At 48.3% G+C, this 22,580-nt stretch overlaps 4 protein-coding genes across 4 annotated transcripts; 2 read left to right on the top strand and 2 right to left on the bottom strand.

Moving 5' to 3' along the window:
* Positions 1–412: 412 nt before the first annotated feature.
* Positions 413–3,140, bottom strand: DFJ58DRAFT_728289 (uncharacterized protein; the record flags this gene model as incomplete). Its single annotated transcript, XM_041385575.1, has 8 exons — positions 413–595; positions 643–854; positions 906–1,201; positions 1,275–1,837; positions 2,303–2,428; positions 2,478–2,606; positions 2,657–2,710; positions 2,763–3,140. The coding sequence occupies 8 exons, from the start codon at positions 3,138–3,140 to the stop codon at positions 413–415; spliced, it is 1,941 nt and encodes a 646-aa protein (XP_041243615.1).
* A 106-nt stretch (positions 3,141–3,246) lies between these two features.
* DFJ58DRAFT_716523 (uncharacterized protein) lies at positions 3,247–6,312 on the top strand (the record flags this gene model as incomplete). The annotated part of the gene is made up of 13 exons (XM_041384226.1): positions 3,247–3,305; positions 3,352–3,540; positions 3,621–3,733; positions 4,028–4,077; positions 4,129–4,401; positions 4,434–4,566; positions 4,598–4,805; positions 4,975–5,249; positions 5,293–5,655; positions 5,733–5,811; positions 5,932–5,982; positions 6,010–6,080; positions 6,119–6,312. 13 exons carry the CDS (start codon positions 3,247–3,249, stop codon positions 6,310–6,312), a joined length of 2,058 nt encoding a protein of 685 aa, XP_041243616.1.
* A 3,754-nt stretch (positions 6,313–10,066) lies between these two features.
* Positions 10,067–13,978, top strand: DFJ58DRAFT_884022 (uncharacterized protein; the record flags this gene model as incomplete). Its single annotated transcript, XM_041394603.1, has 15 exons — positions 10,067–10,131; positions 10,185–10,482; positions 10,534–10,593; positions 10,646–10,905; positions 10,955–11,315; positions 11,369–11,524; positions 11,578–12,113; positions 12,180–12,399; positions 12,452–12,824; positions 12,877–12,983; positions 13,044–13,191; positions 13,242–13,318; positions 13,371–13,543; positions 13,593–13,884; positions 13,939–13,978. 15 exons carry the CDS (start codon positions 10,067–10,069, stop codon positions 13,963–13,965), a joined length of 3,153 nt encoding a protein of 1,050 aa, XP_041243617.1. The 3' UTR covers positions 13,966–13,978.
* A 7,407-nt stretch (positions 13,979–21,385) lies between these two features.
* On the bottom strand, positions 21,386–22,429 carry DFJ58DRAFT_728296 (uncharacterized protein; the record flags this gene model as incomplete). Its single annotated transcript, XM_041385576.1, has 1 exon — positions 21,386–22,429. One exon carries the CDS (start codon positions 22,427–22,429, stop codon positions 21,386–21,388), a length of 1,044 nt encoding a protein of 347 aa, XP_041243618.1.
* Positions 22,430–22,580: the final 151 nt, after the last annotated feature.

Genomic DNA, 22,580 nt, shown 5'->3' on the forward strand with positions numbered 1-22,580 from the left:
ATTTATGGCCTTTTCTGGGGTACCGGAACTTCCATAGCACCACAACCAGTCATCAACAGTTTAAATCGTCATTCAAGCATCGTTTTATGATCCCTATTTAGTATAGTCTCGGACGAGCTGTATTTAGCATGTAACTAGACCAAAAATGTGTGCAACGGAGAACAAATGCAACAAGCGAGGAAGCGAGGAAATGATTGTCACTATCAGCGTGAAATCAGTCCGGATTATCATTGATTAGATGCGGGCAGTGGGTATGGCACAAATCTACTACTAGTGCTAAACTCGTTTGCGAACCTCCTGCTGTACAGCCTCGAACCTTTCATGCAAAGTATCTGAAGGATGAATAGTTGTAGTAATGTAGTTCATGATCTCGTGGTAAGCATCATCAAAAATAGAGGAATTTACAGAGAAATCAACGAAATGACCAGTTCGATGGGCATATAGCACGCAGCGGATTGTTGCAGCCACATGCTGCGAACAAACGATCGAGTGGGCCCTGTACAATGTCCGATAATCCGTCTTTCAAAAGGTCAATGACCATGTTGATGAGAACTTCGTTCTCCAGTAATCGTCGAACCTCCGTGTCACCCATGCTCTGTGGCCGAGTGAGCAACACCCTACTGAATTGACGGAGACTGTCACCTCTTCAATATGGTGAAGGTATCTCGAATCGTCTAATAGAACACTGACTCGATCTCGCCCATGCACTGACTCATCCTGTTCCGAAAACAGTGGCAGGCGCAGACCATAGCCAACTGGAACTGTTTTCATTGCGTACACTTTGAACCCGCGTCGCATATCTGCTATTGCGGCCACCATAAAATTGTTGATACCGCTGATGTCCTCAATTTGCGCTATGACCTCAGTATCAGTACATTTGAGATTCGGAAAGCAATGAAACACACCTTGGCCAAATTGTTCAATTTTCGCGGCTTGCAACGCATTGTGTATCATCTTATCGCGAAGCTCATCATTCGGGGCACCATCTGTTTCCGCATCCACGTTCAGTAGAAGTGCCCGAAGCTTACTCTTCGCGATTTCTTTCAACTTTTGGGCTGATTTCGTCGAGAGCTTTATGCGGCTCGAAACGGGCAGGTCCACAATTGACCCAGACTCCTCGGGCAAATCAGGTGCAGCGGCAGGATCAGCTGATGGTAGCTCTGGCATGGGAGGAAGTCTCGCATTGCGTCGTCGTCTCCCGCTGTCGGAGACATGTTTTTGAGTCTGTATATCATAGGTAAACACTCAAAAACGAACACTCAAAAATAACTTACTCGAATAACACCCTGGGTTCTCTCCCATGGGTGTTCTCTCCCAAGTGAAGGGGGGCCAGAGCGACAAGCCGCGCGGCCCCCCATGGGGCCAAAGACCCATTTCCGACCAAATCTGGTTGTGATGGCTGCCTTGACGATGGTGCGCGGAGGAGGGCAAATGCACCAGCATATGTGTTGGCTAGTGCTCTATCCTCGTCCCGATGGTGCATGGGCGGGGGTTGCTGATGGTGCATGGGCGGGGGTTGCTGATGGTGCATGGGCAGGGGTTGCTGATGGTGCATGAGCGGGGGTTGCTGATGGTGCGTGACCAGGTGCTGCTGATGGTGCATGGCTGGGGGTTGCTGATGGTGCATGAGCGGAGCTTGGTGTCGAGGCTGGGAATATTGCGGCGGCGGGGGTTGATGGTACTGGGGCTCAAGTTGTGCATGATGCTGCTGTGAGATGGGCATTTGAACGCGATGTTCTGCGGGTGTTGTTGCGCGATCACCAGGTAAGCCAAGTTGATTGGCAACCGACTGGCCACTGGGATTAAGGTCCGAGTGAATCCCTGGCCGAAAACCCTTCTATATATTGATCAGTAAGCACCGGCGACAGGATTGCAATTCCAACACGTACCCTTGCAGTGTTGGGCTTTCACCTACCAGTAGATCTTGCTGATGGCAGGTGGGGGGTCCATCGATGTCGTGGTGCTAGTCAAGTGTTGCTTACAGTTAGTTAGTCACAACTTGTTAGGCAAGCTGCAAACTTTATCATATCGTCGATCGATATAACACAACTCCTACTATTCAATCCGATATAGTACAATGTACAGGTGGGAAATTTCACGAATAGAATGGTTCCAAGAAAGGATTATCGATGGCTGCTGTCTGACGGCACTTGTGAGCAATGATCAATCTGAGAAGGTAAGCTTGTGAGTTATTTGTATAATCTAGGGAGATAGAGCTTTCTACCTTCCAATTCGGCGTCAGAATAATCAGAATCATGTGGATCGTTCCCCATTGTCAGCCTCCTCCTCATCTTGCTCATACTCCAGTGTCACTACTGTTGGGAAGTCTGTGAGAGACATATTTTGTTGCGAGTGGTGATACAGATGAAATTTGATAAAGCTGCTCGTCAGCCGTAGCTAGGGATTCGAGCTCAGAATTGTGCGATTCCTCCAGGTATTCAGCATCCTGCTGTAGAGCCGGAAGGATCTCGTCCCACTAAGAGCTTCTTGAAGAGGCGATAATCCGACTCTGCCATTTTCAGTCGCTTCTTCTCCTTCTGCTCAAATGCTTTGAGGAGTAGTTTGTTGTATTCTACCTCTTGGATCTCCCAACCAAGTTGCTTGACCTTGTGACAGGTGGTTTTCTCGCGCAGCATGTTTGGCGTGTGCTGCCAACATTATCGTAGTCACTTGACAAAGACGAGAGACCACGCAAGAAAATGTCCCGCCCCTGCAATAGTTGAATAAAAATCATCAGTTCCTGAAAACAAGGGCCTACTTACCTTTATGGCATCAGTAAGTTTGATGTCAGGGGTTCCTCGGATTCCCTTCAGGGCAAAGCGCAGCTCCAGTTGGGTACTAGGAGCACCACGATGCAGGTATGGGTGACTCCTGCTTGCAGGTCGCATTCCACGCCGGGAACTGCGAGTGCTGCCAATAAGTGAATTGGCATCAGAATGGGTTGAAACCGGAGAGGAGGTCTCTGAGCGCAGGGAGGGGGGCTCGAAGGATGTGAGACCTGTGGTCAAAGTTATGACCTTCCCTTCAGTTATTTTGGATGGGTCAGGAGTTTGGAGGGAGTCCACTCGAGTTCGACCACTGGAACCCGATGTTGTAGACGCAGACAATGAAAGAACATTATTGAAAGAACCTGAAATCATAGAAATATAATCTGTTATCTCTGCAGTGGTGAGTGTAGTACAGCAAAAATACAAGCTGGCGGAGTTTGAAGAACTTGGTGAATTTCCTCACTCCAAACGCACCGCAATGGACTCGGAACTTGAGGGGTGCACTGCAACTGGTCTGGAAATACGCAATTGTCACAGGTGAGTTGTATCAAATGGTACAGCAGTAACTGACCAACTTTGTCAGTGGTCCGACATCTACAAAATGCCCGAATTGCGGACTTGAATTTGCGTCAAATCTTGCTGTTGTAGATCATCTCAATGATCAGATGCATTCTTGTTGGAACAGAGAGCCCACTTACCGCTTGCCAATCCCTCCAGCTTTCCAACGGGGAGACAACAACCGAGAAGAAGTCACTGGCCAGTACCATCCAAAGTCGGGCTACATTTTTGGACGGGGACGAAATATCTTGCAGGAAATGGAGGATCACGACTTAGATCAAAAGCGCCGCAGAGCAATAAATCCATCGTACCCTTTGTTGATCAGGCTGAATGGCAGCTAGCAGAGTTCCTCGTTCAACGGCTGACACAAACCGATATTAACAAATTTCTGAAACTAGACTGGGCAAGTAGCATTATCTGTTTCTGCAGTTTTGACTGTACTAACTCTGAGCTTCGCACAAGTTCAAAAATAGACCCAGGCCATCCTTCAAGAGTGCAGATCAACTATTTGGCTGGATTGATGCACTACCAAGCGGCCCAGAGTGGCAATCAACGACACTCGAGTTTACCAACTACACAACTGCGAGGCCAATCAAGCTAATCTGGCTGTGACAGTCTCGAAGTCGTCAAAGATCTCTTTGCAAACCCGATCTTTTCCAATCATATGATGTACAATCCTCACATTGTTACCACTGGCTCAGAACGCGAATATGGCGAGTTTTTTACAGCTAACATGGCTTTCGATATTCAGGTAGGGCTCCTTAACAGCAGTAAAGTGGTATTGCTCAGTGTTCTATGCCAGAATGACCTTCCAGAAGGTGCCACTATGGTACCAATCATCCTCGCATCTGACAAGACGCCCTGTAACCAGGATGTCGGAGGATTAGAAATGCACCCGGTGTTCCTTACGATTGCCAATATTCAATCTGAAGTTCGTATGAATGCCACCGCTCATGCATGGCGCTGTGTTGCATTTATCCCGATTCCGAAGTTTGATGTTCACGCGGATTTCCAAACACTCCTCCATGCTCGCCTGTTCCACAAGTGCATGGACATGATATTCGCCAAATGCAAGGTGGCTGCGAAGGATCGGTGAATACATGTCAGGACTCCATGGGTTATATCCAGCATTGCTTCACTCCGCTCGTCGCATATACAGCTGATCTCCCTGAGGCACAGCTCATCGCTTGTGTCTCAAAAAATGCGTCACCACTTACGATGGCAACCCAAAGCGACTTTGGTAGTGCTCAACTTTTCCCCCTGTCGAACAGGCAACCATACGCTCAAGCTCATCTACGACCTATGCAAACGTGTTGATCCATGGAATGTACCACTCTTCCAACACGAAGTTAAAGCATTGCTGCTTAGCGGCGTTCATCAGCCATATTGGAGAGATTGGCCGCATGCAGATCCAAGTCATTTTTTGCCAGGCGAACTGCTTCACACCTGTCACAAATATTTTGGTGACCATCCTTTAAAGTGGTGCAAGGAAGTTGTTGGGAGGATGAACTTGATGCTTGCTACAAGGCTCATCATAAATGAGTCGGAACACGTCATTTTGGGTCTGGTGTCTCCCACATCAACCAGATGACGTGCCGGGAGCATCGTGACATTGAACGGACCATTGTCGCCACAGTCGCTGGTGCAGCAAACACAACCCCCGATTTGTCCATGCCATTCATTTCCTCACCGAATTCATTTACCAGGCACAGAGCCCCGTGCACACTGACTCGTCCATTGATGCTATGGTGCACTCCCTCCACATGTTTCATACGCTGAAGCAAGCAATACTCGATGCCGGTGCTCGGAGAGGGAAGAGTGGAACGATCGATAACTTCCTCATCCCAAAAATGGAGTTGTTTCACAGCTTTGCGGGGTCCATCAGAGATCTCGGAGGTCTGATACAGTACTCAGTGGATGTTAGTGAGCGACTCCTGATCACACACTGCAAATTTCCATTCAAAAGGACTAGTTCGGCAAGCCAGGAATTTTACCTTACAGGTCGTCCAAATTCTCAATCGTGACGAAACCATGCGACGCTTCAATCTTTATACCCTTTTGCATTCGCATGGTACACCGCTTCGTGAATGCCATCACAATCGAAGACAACATCGTCATGGAGACAGATCCTACTTTGGCCTGGATAGCGCATGTGCTTCCCGCGAGCAGAATCGCTTCCATGGCCCGCAACTTGTCCGCAACCATTTTTTGAAGGGAATACTTTCTGTTGAAGCTAATGCCACCTTTCATGTCACCATCTCTCCTGATCGAAAGTCACTTCCTATCACTGATCTGCAATCTATCTACTCTCCTCCCAGATTTTGGCGCAGTGCTCATGGAATATATCAATGACTCGTCCCAGAACACCCCAACAACAGCCTGGACGTGTGCGCGAGATTCAGTCAGGACATGGAACAAGTTTCAGTTTACAGCTACACTCTACCTTCCAGTCGCGAGTTGTGATGCCGAGTCAAATCGTCCAAGCGTTTCCACCATCAGAGACCTTCCCTATGGGCAATTGCGATGCAGTTCTCGTGCAATTGCCTGGCAATGATGGTAAGTATTTAACTGCTGGCGTCATCCATGTGCTTACAAGCCTGTGCAGATACATACATTGCGCAAGTGCGTTGTGTTTTTCAAGCTATTGCCAGGAAAGGTCAAACCCTGCCCCACTATCTTAAAGACTCGCCCCTTCTTATATGTTCAGTACTTTCAGATCACAGCAACACCTACTGAGGATGCAAGCGCTGGCATGTACCGCGTGAAACGCATCTACCATCAGGATGGAACAGGTCAGATCTTCCAACCTGGCAGCATCATTCCGCTGACAGCCGTTACCTGTGCTGTTGAGCTGATCCCTATGTATGGTTCAAAGATGGATCGCACGATAAATGCTGCGAACGCAATGGAGATCTGTGATGAATACTACTTGAATACATTTTCGGACAAGGAAGTTTTCAATACAATGCACAGTGGTTTGATGTAGATTTGCATTTGCCTACAATACAATTGATTATCTGCGTTCTAATCGTGTTGATAAGTAAGATAGCACAATCTAGCCTGATCGCATTCATTTCCATAGAACATAATCATCATCTGAGCTCTCCACCAATCAGACGAGTGCGCTACTGAAGTCGTAAGCATTCGTAAGTGTTTATAACGCGCTTAAGCTAAGTGTTCATTTCAGCGGTTTTACTGATGCAGTGACGACTAATAAAGTGTGACGTATTTCAAAGCTAGTACTCTTTTTCGGTATCTTTAGTCAGTGCCTGCCATCTTCTATTACTCCGCTAAGTCCATGACAAGCAAGGTTTCAACTGACGCAGGAGGCATTTCACGAGTTCATTCGGGGGAAATTTCCCAGGGCTCATCATTTAGGTCTGTTTCATTTGGCGTTAGAGCCAGTTCGGTAACCCAAGGTAAGGTGAGTTTGCCACCTTGAAACGATTATATAATGTCGGTGTTGTAGATGCCGATGACTGAGTCTCAATTGAATATCAGTAGTACTAGACTCGTTATCGATGATCTATCAGACCATTGCTCACTGTATTGATGGATGCCATCAACCCATTAATCCAACAGCTGACTCTGGCTCAGGCTGCTCAGCCGCCAGGCAGTCGGGCATCCAAGCAAGATCACGCACGAATTCTCCAACATATTGCACTGGTTGTCAGCATCCTTCTTACTGCTACAGAGTCCTTGCTAGAAGACTCTATACCCGAGCCATATCACACATCGGCCCTCTCAGGTCAAGGGTGGGTCATGGAGCTCATTTTGGGCCACCCAGAGCGTATGCGCTGTGAACTTGGGATGCACACAGATGTATTTCACTCGCTTATAGCGGAACTTCACACCTTGGGTCATGCAAATTCGTGCTATGTTTCCCTCAAAGAACAACTCGCCATCTTCCTATACACGTGTGTTACGGGACTGACCGTCCGCCATGTTGGTGAGCACTTTCAACGGTCTAATGATACCATCTCAAAGTAAGTCAATTGTTATTGTTATATATGATACTAACGAGCTCACACTTAATTGTAGATATTTCCGCAAGATGTTGACCATTTTCGCATCTCCCCCATTCTACACCAATCATGTACACTCTCCTGACGACACCTACCATGCCCCACACAAGATCCGTAATGACCCTAAGCTCTGGCCCTATTTTAAGGACACTGTTGGCGCGATTGACGGTAGTCACATCCACGCTCACCCCCCATCATTTGATCATCCTGCATATCAGAATCGTAAAGGATTCCTTTCGCAAAATTGTCTCTTCGCCTGCGACTTCGACCTCACATTCTCTTACGCTCTCACTGGCTGGGAGGGATCCGTTACAGATGCACGCCTTTATGATGAGGCTCGTTCAGGTGGCTTGTATATCCCTCCCAGCAAGTATTTTCTGGCAGATGCGGGGTTCCCTTTGTGTCACGAGCTCTTAGTGCCCTACCGCAGTGTCCGGTATCATCTAGCTGAGTGGGGGCGTGCTAATACCAGGTATGTTTTATTTCTTTTTACTTGAAGCTTCCTAATATCTATTCTATGTTTGCAGACCAGTCAATAAAGAAGAGTTATTCAATTTGCGACACACATCTGCTCGAAATGTGATCGAGCGCATCTTTGGCGTGTTAAAACGCCGTTTTCGCATTCTCTTACTGTCACCTGAGTATCCTATGACCATCCAGGCACGTATACCTGCCGCGTTATGCGCGATTCACAACTTTATATGCGCCCACAAACCTGATGAAGGAGAGTACGCGGATGACGATGAACACTTCGATTATGATAACCCTGAGCACCAAGGGATCCCTCAAGACGAGGAGGAGTTTGAAGAGGATGGAAGCATGAAGGAAGCGCGTGAACGTATTGCGCGCTGCATGTGGGAGGATTATCAAGGCATTTTGCAGCAGCGGGGTTCGTCAGACGATTCCTTTGATGACAGCGACAACGAGATGTAGTAGCACATACAATTCATTCATTTATTCATGCAACTAGTAAGACAATTGTACCACTAAGAATTGAACCCAGGAGGCAGTATCATAGGTTGGATTCCCAACCGCTGGGCCATTGAGATAATGAAAGCATGGCGCATCTCCTTGTCAGTGGTTTGTGTATATATGTCAGTAGCTGCAGGGTCCATAGCAAAAACTTGTTGCATCATAAGCCGCTCCGCGAATGGCAAGTCAGCATCATCAACCTGCAACATCTGCATGGCCCTTGAGCGCTGGTCCATCACCCGATCCTCGGGATAGACCATGCGCTCAGAAATCACATCCGTTAGGCAGTTAACGGAGCTCTGGAACCCCATCACAGCTATGGCAGTGGTGGTCTTTGACATCTTGACATCCGCTGTACCACTACCCCCAGTGGCACCGCTCCGAGTCTGTGCACGGCCTGATGTTGTCTTTGCTCTTTTGAGAGAGCCTGGCTTAGAGGGAGGGCAGCGGCATCTGAGGGTCTTCGTCTCGCATAGAAACCGAGGTAGAAGGAAGTGAGGTAGTCGACTCTTGAACCATGTCAGAGTGAGAGCGTTTGGAGCTAGGCCGAGATACTAAGGATGTGGAAAGGGTGTTATTGCTGTCAATAGAGGCGGGACGTCGAGAAGTAGGAATAGAAGTAGGGGCAACTACTGCAGGGGTGGCGCTGGGACCAGCAGGAGCGGCACTGACACTAGAAGTAGCAATGGTGGCGCCCATGGTATGATTTTCAGCTGCTGGTATGCTAGCGCTGGAGCTTGAGCTTAAGGGAGGGGGAGCTGTATGCGGTTGGTACCCGGTACGCCCTCGCGCGCCACTGTTTTTTGGTATGATATCATCCATTTGCTCAAAGTATCTCCATCCCGATACACGAAAAGGGCGCATGTGCGAATTTCCCTAGATATAAAACAGTAAGCTACCAGTACAAAATGTAGATGACACTGTGAACCGGACATACCTTCTTTGTAATATATTCGTTCCATACCGTGGTTGCACCCTCGCTCGTGATATTGGCTCCTCTGACATTATCCCAGTGGACACCAGACGTCTGGCGATACTTCTGAATAGCGTTATAGATCTGTTTTAACTATACAATATCTAATCAGTCTATATCTAAGCGATATATTGGTATATGACTTACTGCTCCCCATTTCGTCTTGCACATCATTCCAGTCTTCTGTGGACCCTGCTGCAGGTGCGCAGCAATAGCCTCTGCAGCACCATTGTATGTTACATCTTTGAAGTTACCGGTGTCAGCAACCTTCTCCCGATTGTCGTACAGGTATTGGACAAGCTGATCAGTCTCTGTGTCAGTCCAGACCGCCCTGTCTGCATGAGATGATTGCTGAGCCATAGAAAGAATGTGGACTTGAGCAGATAACACTATAGACACGACACTAGCCCAGATGTCGTTCCGATCTCGTAGATCTTTAGTCGTATACCGAGGTATGCATGCAGACATGTCAAAGGGAAGTTCAAGCTCCGTCATCGGGCTTCAAACCGGGACCACCATGCCGACATTATATAATCGTTTCAAGGTGGCAAACTCACCTTACCTTGGGTTACCGAACTGGCTCTAAGTTAGAACACTAACAACGTGATGTCTCGGGGATCTTGCCCGCCAGGCTCATGAATGGCAAAAACACCTCTTGATAAAAACTCAATTTTTCGGGTCTGGCAAGGCACAGTCGCCGATGCATTGCCTTGAGGATAGCATATGATAAATAACAAGAAGATGCAAAGGTCCTCAAGGACGTTGCTTTGATGTCAGAAACAACACCCTCTCCTGACTTACCCAGGTCTGGGAAAGACTATGGCATTCAGATCGCGTTTGTGTTCTACCTCCCGCGTGTCGGTATATCGCTGACCTAACAACGAACAGATACCGGACATTATCAGTTCGCGTCGAAGAGAAACAGACTCGGACGACTTCAAAATCCCCGCCAGACCCAGCGGACGCAATTGCAAGCATAGATACTCATTTACTGAGTGTCGACGAAGTGTATACCCGGTATTCCAGTCATCCCACAGTCGGTTTGGAGCTTGCCGCTGTTCGTCGCAGGGAGCGTGATGGAAAGAATATCATTAGTCCTCCACCTACCGTCTACTGGAAGAAATCGCTTAATTATATTTTTGGTGGCTTCAATTTTCTCATGTGGATCGCGTTCATTTTGACTATCGTGAGTGCCGTTGTTTACCTGCCATTGTGACTTTTCTAACATACATGTTAGCTCTCCTATCAACCACTCGGGCCTCCTGAAGCTTTCACTCTCGGTGTCGCCGTGCTGTTGGTTCGTGACTTTCAACTTTAGTGCTCAATTTATCCCTTCTCATCAACCACAGCTCCTCGTCATCATTGTTTCTGCTACATTTTATGCTTTGGTCGATTGGAACGCGAGCAGAATCATGAAGTCGATAAAATCTCTAATTGCACATGAGGCTGCGGTCATTAGGGACGGAAACCAGCAAATAATCAAAGCTGCTGACATTGTAGTTGGTGATGTTGCCGTGCTCAACGCTGGCGACCGTGTCCCGGCAGACATGCGTGTCGTGCAAGCATCATCCGACCTTCGCTTTGATCGCTCTCTCCTGACGGGTGAAAGGTCTATTCCTTGTCCTACGTGCTTGAATTTGGCTGACGTCCAATTACAGCGAAATGGTACCGGGAGCTCTTGATGCAACATCTGACAATGCTCTGGAGACTCGTAACCTCGCACTGACTTCTACTTTTGTCGTGCAAGGGACTTGCCATGGTGTCGTGTTCGCCACAGGAGATAGGACCGTCATGGGACGCCTTGTCAAGATGTCGGGAGAAACAAAGTTCAAGCTTACCACTATCCAAAAAGAAGTGTGGTTTTTCACCAAAATCATTTCGTGTCTCGCACTCTTTTTCTTCTGCTTGTCTATTCTTCTTTACGGCGTTTGGCTACGGACAACGTATCCTGGGTATGATGCCACCGTGTCTGTTGCCATCGTAAATTCAATTGGCTGCTTGACTGCTTTCGTTCCCCAGGTGAGTGTCCAGGAGTGAAAGTTCATATTTCCTTCTTAGTTGACATCTTGCAGGGCCTCCCGATTTGTGTGGCACTCTCGTTGACTGTAGTCGCCCGTCGCATGGCTAAACGTCAGGTGTTGGTCAAGAATCTGGCGACCATCGAGACGTTAGGATGCATGTCTGTGTTATGTTCCGACAAGACAGGCACGTTGACTGCGGGAAAAATGGTAAGATGAGCGATGCGTCTGCTCTTGTTACCAGCTGGCTGATGGACCCACAGATGGTAGAGAACATTGCCTTCCTCGATGACGTATTTGGTGTCGAGGAAATTAACGAGAGGGTTACGAAAACATCAGACCCTACCGTATTTTCTGCGTTCAAGGCGCTCCACCAGATCGCAAGGCTTTGCAATGGCGCGAAATTCGACGCAACGACCAACCACCTTCCTGTGCAGGATCGTACGATCAAGGGTGATCCGACTGATACTGCTCTTTTGCGTTTCTCCGAGGCCCTTTCAATTCCGGAGCTTGGTGTGGATGCCAGTACTCTTCAGCAAGATTATGAGAAGAAGTTCGAGATCCCTTTCAATTCCCGCAACAAATGGATGCTTTCTGTGTTCTCCAAGGTCAACACCGCTGAAAAGAACGTAGAGTTGACATGGATGTTCGTCAAGGGAGCTCCTGATGTTTTGTTCCCTTCCTGCGGCAGCGTGCTACAGAGTGATGGCACGGTCGTCGAGTTAACAAGTCGGGCGAGGCAGACGTTCTCCACGCTTCAAGAGGATTGGTCAAGCCGAGGGCAACGAGTACTCGTGCTGTGAGTACGAGTATTTTTGACTTAGCACCCTGACATCTGATATCGTTGCCGAGGTAATAGATGTAGGAAGCCCATAGAAGAAATCAAGACTGGACTTCAACCGAACGATATGGAAGATCTCATGTACACGGAGATGTGCGGTTTAACCTTGGTTGGTCTAATTGGAATTTGCGATCCTCCTCGCCCGGATGTATCGCCGTCGATTGGCGTCATTCGACGAGCTGGAGTTCGAGTCTTTATGGTCACTGGTGATTTTAAGCTCACCGCGCTAGCTATTGCACGCCAGGTGGTTTTCTTTATTTCCCGCCACCATAAAATCCTTATTACCCCCTTTTCAGGTCGGTATCATTACTCAGCATGTTGTTGACACCATCCAGGATGTCCGAGCCGCTGCATCTGAGAAGGACTCGCCGAAAGAGTATCATCTTATTAAGCCGTCCGATGATGATCCTATCCGCTCCCTGGTACTTACAGGGGAAGACGTCGCATCTCTCACACCGTTTGATTGGAATGTCATCGTCGGGCAATACACTGAAATTGTGTTTGCCCGCACCACTCCTGATCAAAAGATGAAGATCGTCGAGGAAATCAAGGCCCGCGGCGACAATACTGTGGCTGTGACTGGTGACGGTGTCAACGATGCACCCGCTCTCAAAGCCGCTGACATTGGTGTTGCGATGGGTAGTGGCAGTGATGTGGCCAAGGAAGCTGGTATGGATTTTCCTGACGGTCTTTCAATGACACTCATCCCATCATTTTCAAGCCGCCTTGATTTTGTTGAAGAATGACTTTGCTTCCATCCCTGTCGCGATAGAGATGGGTCGGCTAGTCTTTGATAACCTGAAGAAAGTCACGTTGTACCTCATGCCTGTAAGTCGCATTTGCGGAAGCAGTGTAATCTCAGCGGGTTTGATACTCATGGTGTTGCAGGCTGGAAGTTATTCAGAGTTCATGGCGGTCCTCGCGAACGTATTATTTGGCATGCAGATTCCCATGAATTCGTATCAACAAGTCTGCTATTGCATCACCAATGATGTTATCATGTCCATCTCGCTAATGTATGAACAGCCGGAGTGGGGTGGGTGCTCATGCATTCATGAGCTTTCCAGTGCTCACTTCCTGTTGTAGACTTGATGCGGCGCAAACCACGCAACGCCAGGACCGACAGGCTTACGGATTGGCGCCTTTTCTTCCATGTGTACTTGGTACAGTTTCATGACCTGGGTGACCCAAATGTGCTCATGTATACTCGCTCAGTTCTATGGACTGATGCTGTGGCCCTGCGCGATGGGGATGTGGTTCTTGTACATGAGCCAGCAGGGCCTAGGGTTCTATGACGTTATCTTGACTTTCAGCAACTGGGGGGAGGGCTGGCAAGGTTTCACTTCCGATCAACTAACCCACTTTGTCGATGTTGGTCAATGCATTTAGTGTGTCATCACTCTTTCCTCTCGCGAAGCTGATTCTAACAGTTACTAGCTATGTGACGGTGGCCATCGGACAGTACGGGACTCTTCTATCGGTTCGCAACCGCCGAGTATCGATACTGCACTCAAATCCTCTATGGGGCCCGCGTCGCAACCTGCTGGTACTTCTCGGCATGACGGGCACGATATTAATCTGCATTGTCAACCTCTATGGAGCTGGCTTTCAGCGGGTGTTTGGCACGGCGCCTATCCCTGGGATGTTCTGGGGTCTTCCATATACTTTTGCTTTGGGGATCCTGCTCATGGACGAAACTCGCAAAGCCATTGTGAGGAGATACCCGAAGGTATGTTTCGAGTTACACGACTGTACTGGAACTTGAATTCACATTTTTCTACAGTCTTTCATTGCGTGGTTGGCATGGTGAAGTCGAAATCATGTGAAGTTAGAATTTTTTTGTCGGTACTGCCCAGTGTAAACTATTCAATGTGCAAATATTATCTACTGCCGATCCATTTTCATAGTTGCGCTGTCTTGTATGATGTACTTGCAAGGATGCGCCCATTGGGCAATGAGAGATAAAGAGATACAGTGAGCATGACGTTGATTCATTCAACAGCATACGATGGAAGTCAACCTAGACCATTTGCAGGTCGTTGTATGAGATCCGGCGCAAGGGATAACACGCACACCAACGACAACAGCCTCAAGAAGCAGGAGCTGGAAACACGCATAGTGCAGCGTTCGTTTAAGAATGTCGCAAGCATCAGCAAGAACTGAGTGCAGAATTCTCAGTAGTGCATGATACCAGAGGCCTACAGGAGTGCGGCTATAGGGTAATCAAACAAGACTTGAAAACAATATAGCGGAATAAACAGTACAACGGCGGAGTGGGTCCCAACAGACGAGCAAGTAATGTCCTGCAGAGTCTATCTCAATGGACAGAAATGAATACAAAAAACGACGGAGTGAAGGAGGTCCATGCGAACAATATGAGACGATAGGAAATATCAATGAGGAACAACTTGAAACGTGTCCAGCGTCTTGCCAGTATTACAGTGATATTACGTTGCGACGTCGTTCTAGTAGTTGGTACTGCGTTGCTAATGTTGACCGTTTGTGTTCTGAATAGGCATACAACACAACCAGCCCACAAAACGAGCACGCCATCCAGCAACGGTGATATGAGGATGCGAGAGTGTTCCCGTTGTTCCTGTGGTACCAGTGACTGTGGAAAGTGTCGAAGCAGCGGTAGTGGAAGGTAGCTGCTGTGACGACAGGTGTGCTTTGTGCTGCTCCGCTGGATTGTTGCGTGGTATGAGTATTGGCCCAAGGTCGAGATGAGCTGGTAGCTGACTTCTTCTTTCGAGCGTGATAGTTCCTCTGCGCAAAGTGGAGTCAGCGATAAAGAAGAGCCATGAAGAAATAAAACGCACAGGTTTTCCCGCTGTGCACGGGACCTTGAACTCTCGCAACTCAATGTCCGATCCATCTCGTCTGCGTAGTAAACCAGATAAGTTTCGAGTCCAGCTGGAAGGTCGGGATCGGGATCGTGTATCACGCTCAGTTGCCACATGTGGCTTGGAGCGGCGCCAGAATGATGAAAAGGGACTGAGGGTGAGTTGACGTGGTGCTGGAGTGGGATGGTTATGTGGCCCATGGGATTGGGGTAGACGAATGCGCGACTGACAACATATCAGTCAAAGCATTGAACAATAGATGAAGATCACATACATTAGCCTCTCGCAGTGCATCGTCGAAAAACCCTTTAGGTATTCGAGGAGTACCTTTCATCTTTGGGGCTGGTCGCGAAGTAACATCAAACTGGGGAACAGATCTATTGTCAGTGTCATCGAGGAATGAAATATATCGAAGCTTACCATATCTGACGGAAGACCAGCTTCTTTGAAGAAAGCGGAAATATCCCATGTGTATATGTGGCCGTTGAAGCAGCCGATGATGAGGAACTTTCCATCTGCAGAAAAGGTCACAGAGATGTCACTGGGGTCGAGAGATTGAAATTCATGGTGAAGTAGTGTTCCGATGGGTTGATTGGTTTCGATGTTCCATAGTTGCACTGTCTTTTCCGGGCGGTTTGATATGGTTATGAGGATGCGGTCATTGGGAGATACTGAAATGGCATCGGGGTCGCCGTTTGTAGACGTCTCGAGAACAGTCCATGTGGCTGTGTCGATCTTGCATCCATTTGTGAAAAGTGTTTTTCCGTCCGAGGTCCATGCCAGGTGCAAAAAGTTACCCTCGACTGTTTTGAGCAATTTGCCTGTGTTGGCATCCCAGATTCTCAGCGCTGGGTACCCGCCCGTGGCAATCATCTTGGCATCGGGTGAGTAGCAAACCACCCTCATGTCTTCTGAATCCCCTGCGTTGATTGGTCCAAGAATAGTTTCTCCATTCTCAACATCCCATACTTTGAACGTTCCATCTTCGGATCCGCTCATCATGCAGCCGGCCACTCGTCCTCCATCTGGACTCCAGCACAGAGAATTTACTTGCTTTGTGTGCCCCGTCCAGGTTTTGAAGACCTTACCCGTGTTGACGTTCCAGAATTTCACTGTGCCACCCAAACTCCCGCCTGCCGTAGCTACGGTCTTTCCATCTGGCGATAATATCATGGCGGACAATTCCATTTCTTTGTCCTCCCATTCCTCCCCAACCTGCGTGCCCTTCTCCAAGTCCCAGACTCGAATTGAGCCATCCTCCCATGTATAGGTGATGATCCGCTGTCCACCGGGCAGGTGTAGGAAGTAGCTGGCGCCGTTCTTTACTTCGATCTTTTGACGAAGCATTGTCGCTAGCTTCTTGTGTTTCGCAGGGGCTGGAGTTTCGGGATTCACTTAATGGGTGCGTGATAATTTCAGCTCTTGTCATCAAACCCCATATGAGTCCATCACTTACTCAGAATTAAGATGTACTCGAATCGTACACAAATAGACGAATGGGAAACGAAAGCTGTGACGGAGTGGGCGTTTCGTTCGCTAGAGATTCAGGTCAGGAGGGAGGTCGTCGTTAAAGTAATCTGCTGGTGCGTATTCCTTGCTTCATCCTCGTGTTTGCTTCACAGCTTTAGCATTGGCTGCGCAGATTAAGCGTCCAACCATGACAATTCGTGCATTGACCGCTCGTGATCACAATCCTACCACCGCATTCCTGTGTTTCCCTGAACCAATACGATTCTGCAGCCTTCTTATCTATTCCCTCGCACCGCATTTCCCTCGAGAGTCCAATCTCATGATGCTCTTGTCTCCGGCCCTTGTTTCTCAACGTCCACTAGCTAATTCAAAATCTGGCTATCCTAGTCTTCACTCATTTCCCTTCTCTTCCAGAACATACTCGGAGCATCGTATTCGAACACAATGGTCTTCCCTCATCACACCCCAAGGCCTCATTCACTGAACTGTCCATTGCCTCGTATACTGGGACATCATTATTGCGCTGCGTTTGCACAGGATGCCTCGGTAAGCCGTGCCTACATCTTTCCCTTAGCTGAAAGCAATGTTTCGACGATCTTGCTATCAAGCAGGAGTGCATTGGTCTGACGCATCTGTTCCTCTCATCAATCAGGTACGCCCCCACTACTAGGCTCAAAGTGCATCTCACCATAACATCCTACATAGGGACGAGACCTCCAACTCTTGACTGCCAACCCGACTTCAGGAGATTTCCATACTCGAAAACTTACTGCCTGCTGAAGGGGATCTCCTTTTCTATCCTCGCTTCTCACGAGTGATGAGGCACTGCGGTCCCTTCTTCGTTACTCCATGATGGACATGGTCACCCTGTTAGATTCTGCACGACACCCGAAACCTATTTTCCGATGACAACCTTTCGGCACGTTGACTTGCGGAATTCGCTGTCAGTGAGGCCGCCGCCTCAGCACTCTCGATGGCCGGTGCTCAAGAAGGCCTGAATTTCAAACGGTATGACGATTTATCTTACCCTCAAATCTCCAAGTACGGCATTTGCACTCGTGTCTTTGACGAGTTGCCATCGGCGGTACCGACACTCTTCGCCTTTCAGTGGAATTGCCGAGTGTAGCATGTGAAAGGTGGCCAACGACACCGACAAACCCCACACCTTGGCGACTGACTGCCTTACCGATAAGCTATAACCAACAATTGGAGCACGGACATCTCCCTCGTTGCAACGCCCTCTCGATGTAAACGAGGACATTGCTGAGCTACTCGCGTCCTCCAATTTGCGCAATCTAATTTATGATCACTTTTCTATACAACATAAGTCTACGGCGATGGTCATGCTGGCAACGGTTATCGGTGGGTGTATCTCTGCATCTGTGTAGCAAGAGAGTTTTATATGGTTACGTGACGTCATGGCTAGGCTCAAATGTCCTTCCGTACTCAATCTTATAAAGGCTTTGGCTTTTCTTTCCATGCAGGGGCAGCAGTTTTATGATCGACTTTGTTGTAAGGCGTGCCCTGGATCGATTATCATAGATTTTGTATGGTGGCTGTTTTATTACACTTCGAATTACTGCGAAGCTGTACAGATTCTCAATGTCTGATGAGTGTTTGGTTTCTGGCATGGTGAAGTCGAAATCATATGAAGTTAGAATTTTTTGGTCAGGTACTGCCCAGTGTAAACTATTTAATGCGCAAATGTTATCTACTGCCGATCCATTTTCAGCCGGAAGGTTATGCAGATTGCATTCACTTTGAGATTTATCATCTAACATTGGCAAACGACAAGGACCTCCGCATCGCAAAGCATTCTAACTTCTGGGAAACGGTCAGTTAAAAGTTTGATACAGAGTTTCATGATGAGATGATCTTCCTCTTATCACTGGGAATTCAGTCATTAACCTTCTACTACCGCATTGTGTATTACGGTGATATCATCATGTCATGACGTTGTGCCAGTAGCTGATACGGTAGTCGCTTCTATGTCTCTAGTGCTGACCACCCGTATGCTGAACAGGCACACAGCATACCCAGAGCATGACACGGGTGCGCCATCCAGAAACTATGGTGATGTAAGGACGCGAGGTTGTCCCAGTGGCCCCAGCGGTGCCAGCGACTGCGGATAGTGTTAATGTAGTAGCAGTTGGAGGTGGTTGCTTGTGATGATGGCGGGGTGCTCTGTGCTGCCCCGCTATGTGGTTGCGTGGTATGAGCATTGGAAGGTCGAGATGAGCTAGCAGCTGGCTTCTTCTTCCTAGCATGATAGTTTCTCTGCGCGAAACAAGTCAGCAATAAAGAAGAACCGCGAAAAAGAAAAAACGCACAGGCTTTCCCGGTGCACAAGGGACTTCGACCTCTCGCAACTGGATGTCTGATCTATTTTGCCTGCGCATTATGCCAGACACTAGGTTTCGAGTCCAGCTGAGAGGTCGGGATCGTGATTGTGTGTCGGGCTCGGTTGCCTTATGTGGCTTCGAACGGCGCCAGAATGAGGAAAGGGGACTGAGGGCACGTTGACGCGGTGCTGGAGTGTGATGGTTATGCGGTCCATGGGCATTGGGATAGACGAGTACGCAACTGATGATATATTTGTCAAAGTATCGAATAATAGATGAAGATCACATACATTAGCCTCTCGCAGTGCATCGTCGAAAAACCCTGGAGGTATTTGAGGAGCACCTTTCATCTTTGGGGACGGTCGGGGTGTAGCATCAACCTGGGGGAACAGATACATTGTTAGTGTCATTGAGAATGGATGTGCTCAAGTTTACCATATCTGACGGAAGGCCAGCTTCTTTGATGATAGCAGAAACATCCCATGTGTATAGGTGGCCGTAGAAGCAGCCAGTAACGAGGAACTTTCCATCTGCAGAAAAGGTCGCGGACCTCACGTTGTCTTCATGGTAAAGTCGTGTTCCAATGGGTTGATCGGTTTCGAGGTTCCATAGTTGCGCTGTCTTTTCAGAGAATGATATACTTGCAAGAATGCGCTCATTGGGAGATAGTGAAATGGTATTGACGCAGATTTTGCACAGGTCCAGAACAGTCCACGTGGTTGTGTCGATCTTGTATCGCCCGGCGATAAGCGTTTCGCCATCCGAGGTCCATGCCAGGCACAAGACTTGGCCACACTCTCGAGTGTTTTGAGCAATTCACCTGTGTTGGCATCCCAGATTTTGAGGCAGTCCGCATGGTCGGTAGCAATCATCTTGGCATCGGGTGAGTAGCAAACTGCCAACACCGCGTTCCTTGGGTTGATTGGTCCGACGATCATAGTTTCTCCGCTCTTGACATTCCACACTCTGAATACGTTGCCAGATGCGTTCACCACTTGCCCTCCATCTGGACTCCAGCACACAGACTTCACCCAATCTTGTGTGCCCCGTCGATGTTTTGATAACCTTGCCCGTGTCAACGTTCCATAATTTCACTGCGCCATCCTCACTTCCGGTTGCTACGGTCTTGCCTGCCCGGCGATAATGCTATGGTCTCTGTGACACTTCTTTCTTTGTCCTCCCATTCCTCCCCAAACTGCATGCTCCTCTCCAAGTCCCAGACTAGAAATGACCCATCCCGTGAAGAGATGATAATTCGCTGTCCACCGGGCAGGTATAGGATGTGACTGATACCGTCCTTCACTTTGATCTTTCGGTAAGGCATTGTCGCTAAGTTCTTGTGCTTCGCAGGGGCTGGATCCCCCATGATTTTGGTTTGGGGATTCACTTAATGAATGCGCGATAATTTTAGCTCTTGCCATCAAACCCCATAGTACATGCCCACCACTCACTCAGAATCCAGGATGTATTTGCCTTGTGCACAGAAAGACGAATGCAGAACGAACACTGTGACAGAGTGTGTGTTTTGTTCAATGAAGATTAAAATGGGGAGGGAGGTTGTTGTTCAAAACTTGCCACTGGCGCGTCTTCCTCGCTTCCTCGCTTCATCCTCGTTCGCTTGACAGCTTCAGCACTGGCTGTGCAGATTAAGCGCCCAAGCCATGACAATTGACCCCTCGGCATCGTAGTCCTGATCCTACAATCCTGCAAGTCTGCATTCCTGTATTTCCATGAGCCAATATGATTCTGCCGTCTTAGTATCTATTCTCTCGCACCACATTTCCCTTGAGAATTCAACTCGATACATCATGATGATGCTCTTCTCTCTGGCCCTGGTTCTCAACATCCAACCTGAGTTCTTCGCCTTCTTTGTCGCCATACTAACTAATTTGAAATTTAGCCATCCTGCTCAAAATTTCCCGGTCTTCATCCAATCTGTCATTTCCCTCATCTTTCATATCTACGTCTATGTACTCAGGGCAACGTATCTGTGCAGTGCCGAACAAACAATTTCAATGGTCTTCCTCCATCGTATGCCAGGATCTCATTCACTAAACCGTCTATTATCCCTCTCGTCTGTGATCCGAGTCACATTCATACATTATGGCACTCATGATATGAACTGACCATCAGGGTGCACGTTGGAGTATCGATACTTGTTTGTCATCTGTAATCGTGAGTTTCACTTCCGTCTAGTCAGACGAATTTTGATTTCAACTGTTTTCTCAGATCCGATATGACCATCGTCAACTGATGCATTGCGAACACTGCCCGAAACACGAGCTGGATCGTGTCAAGAGCACTGAGGGTGCAGTGCGGCTGAGTTCCCGTGTATTTCAAACATCTTGCCTGTGTCATGACTCATGACTAAGTAGTGGGGAGGCGCAGCGCCACCAAACAAAGTGTGATATTATGTAATCAAGTATCGGCGAAATACGTGGTCAATAAAGTACGAGATGGTGTAGACATGTAACCAAACACTTACACGACAAGAATTTAGGTCGCCGAGCCATCAGCAAGAACTATAGATGAGGTGGATTATACGAGCTTATCAAATTTTAAGAGGAGTGGCTGTCTACAAGTCATTTTCTTCATCGGAGTCCCCTAAGAGAGCCCCAACATTGGTGGTGTCATGTCCCTCAATTTCCTGCATCGTCGCAGCCTCGTTGGTGTTGGGTCCTACTTCTCCACTAGAAAGCCGCTCTGCTGCAGCTGCCAGAATGGCCCTTTTCTCCAGTGCTTTCTTGCCTTTAAGGTCCTTCGCTGTGGGCATTTGTGAGTCGAATTGGCGATGCCAGCGGATCTGCAGGTCCAGCTCAGCGACGTGCATCTTGTTGATGTCCTCCTGCGTAAGACGAGGCACAACGGCAGCAAGTTTCGCAGCTGCAGCCTCACGACGTTCCTTTTTCTTCTGATCTTTCTCGCGGTTCCGCTGGACTACATATTTGTCATACTCTACCTGTGCAATCCTTCGTTTCCTCTCCATCCCTGCAGTATCGTTGATGCGGGCCCTCTTCCGCAAGTATGTTCGTGCAGTTGGGCCCAGAGAAGTCTTCACGTAAGTCCCAGTCTGATTTTTCTTGTATTTCAGACGAGCGTTGAAATGGGTGAGGGACATCCGAGGAGCGCGCCACATCGAAACTCGCAGGGTTCCTAATGCACCCTCGTTCGCGTCATTGGTGCTATTCATCCGTGCGAGCTCCCGTTTTCTTGGTGACAGCTGGGCAATTGTGCCATCAGGGGCAAACTCACGGCAGAATCGAAGGAGAGTTTCCAGTGCGCCTTCGAGGAATGCAGTGAAGAGGGGGGCGGAGGTAAGGATATTGTTTGGTGTCCTGGGCAATCCGCTGAATGGCGTAAAACGCCTCTGGCTGCTCAAATTGCTTTCTGTCCAGTGTGGCTGTTTCGTACGTGGCGTCCGCACCAAAAACAAGCTCGATGTTACCAATGAGTGTCCGGACATGGGCAATAAGCCTATCGTGAAGGGGTCTGAGGTCGAGAATGTTGTCGGAGGAGTTACGAACTGAGCGAAAGTAAGGATGGCTAATGCATTGACCCCAAGCACTGAAACAGACAAGCTCCTGCTTTGTTTTGTTACAATGGAATGCTGCAAAGACATTTTGCTCGATATTGGTGTGCGTACGAGCTTCCTTCTGTCCATTACAATTTCCAGGTAAATGATGTACAAGTCTTGGTGCACAATCCACTCACAAGCACCATCACAGTTGCTGTGGTAGCGGGTATTGCTGGTGTCTAGCCAGGGTGAAAAA

Source organism: Suillus subalutaceus, assembly GCF_016647625.1.
Source record: "Suillus subalutaceus strain FC151 chromosome Unknown DFJ58scaffold_57, whole genome shotgun sequence".
Classification (NCBI taxonomy): domain Eukaryota; kingdom Fungi; phylum Basidiomycota; class Agaricomycetes; order Boletales; family Suillaceae; genus Suillus; species Suillus subalutaceus.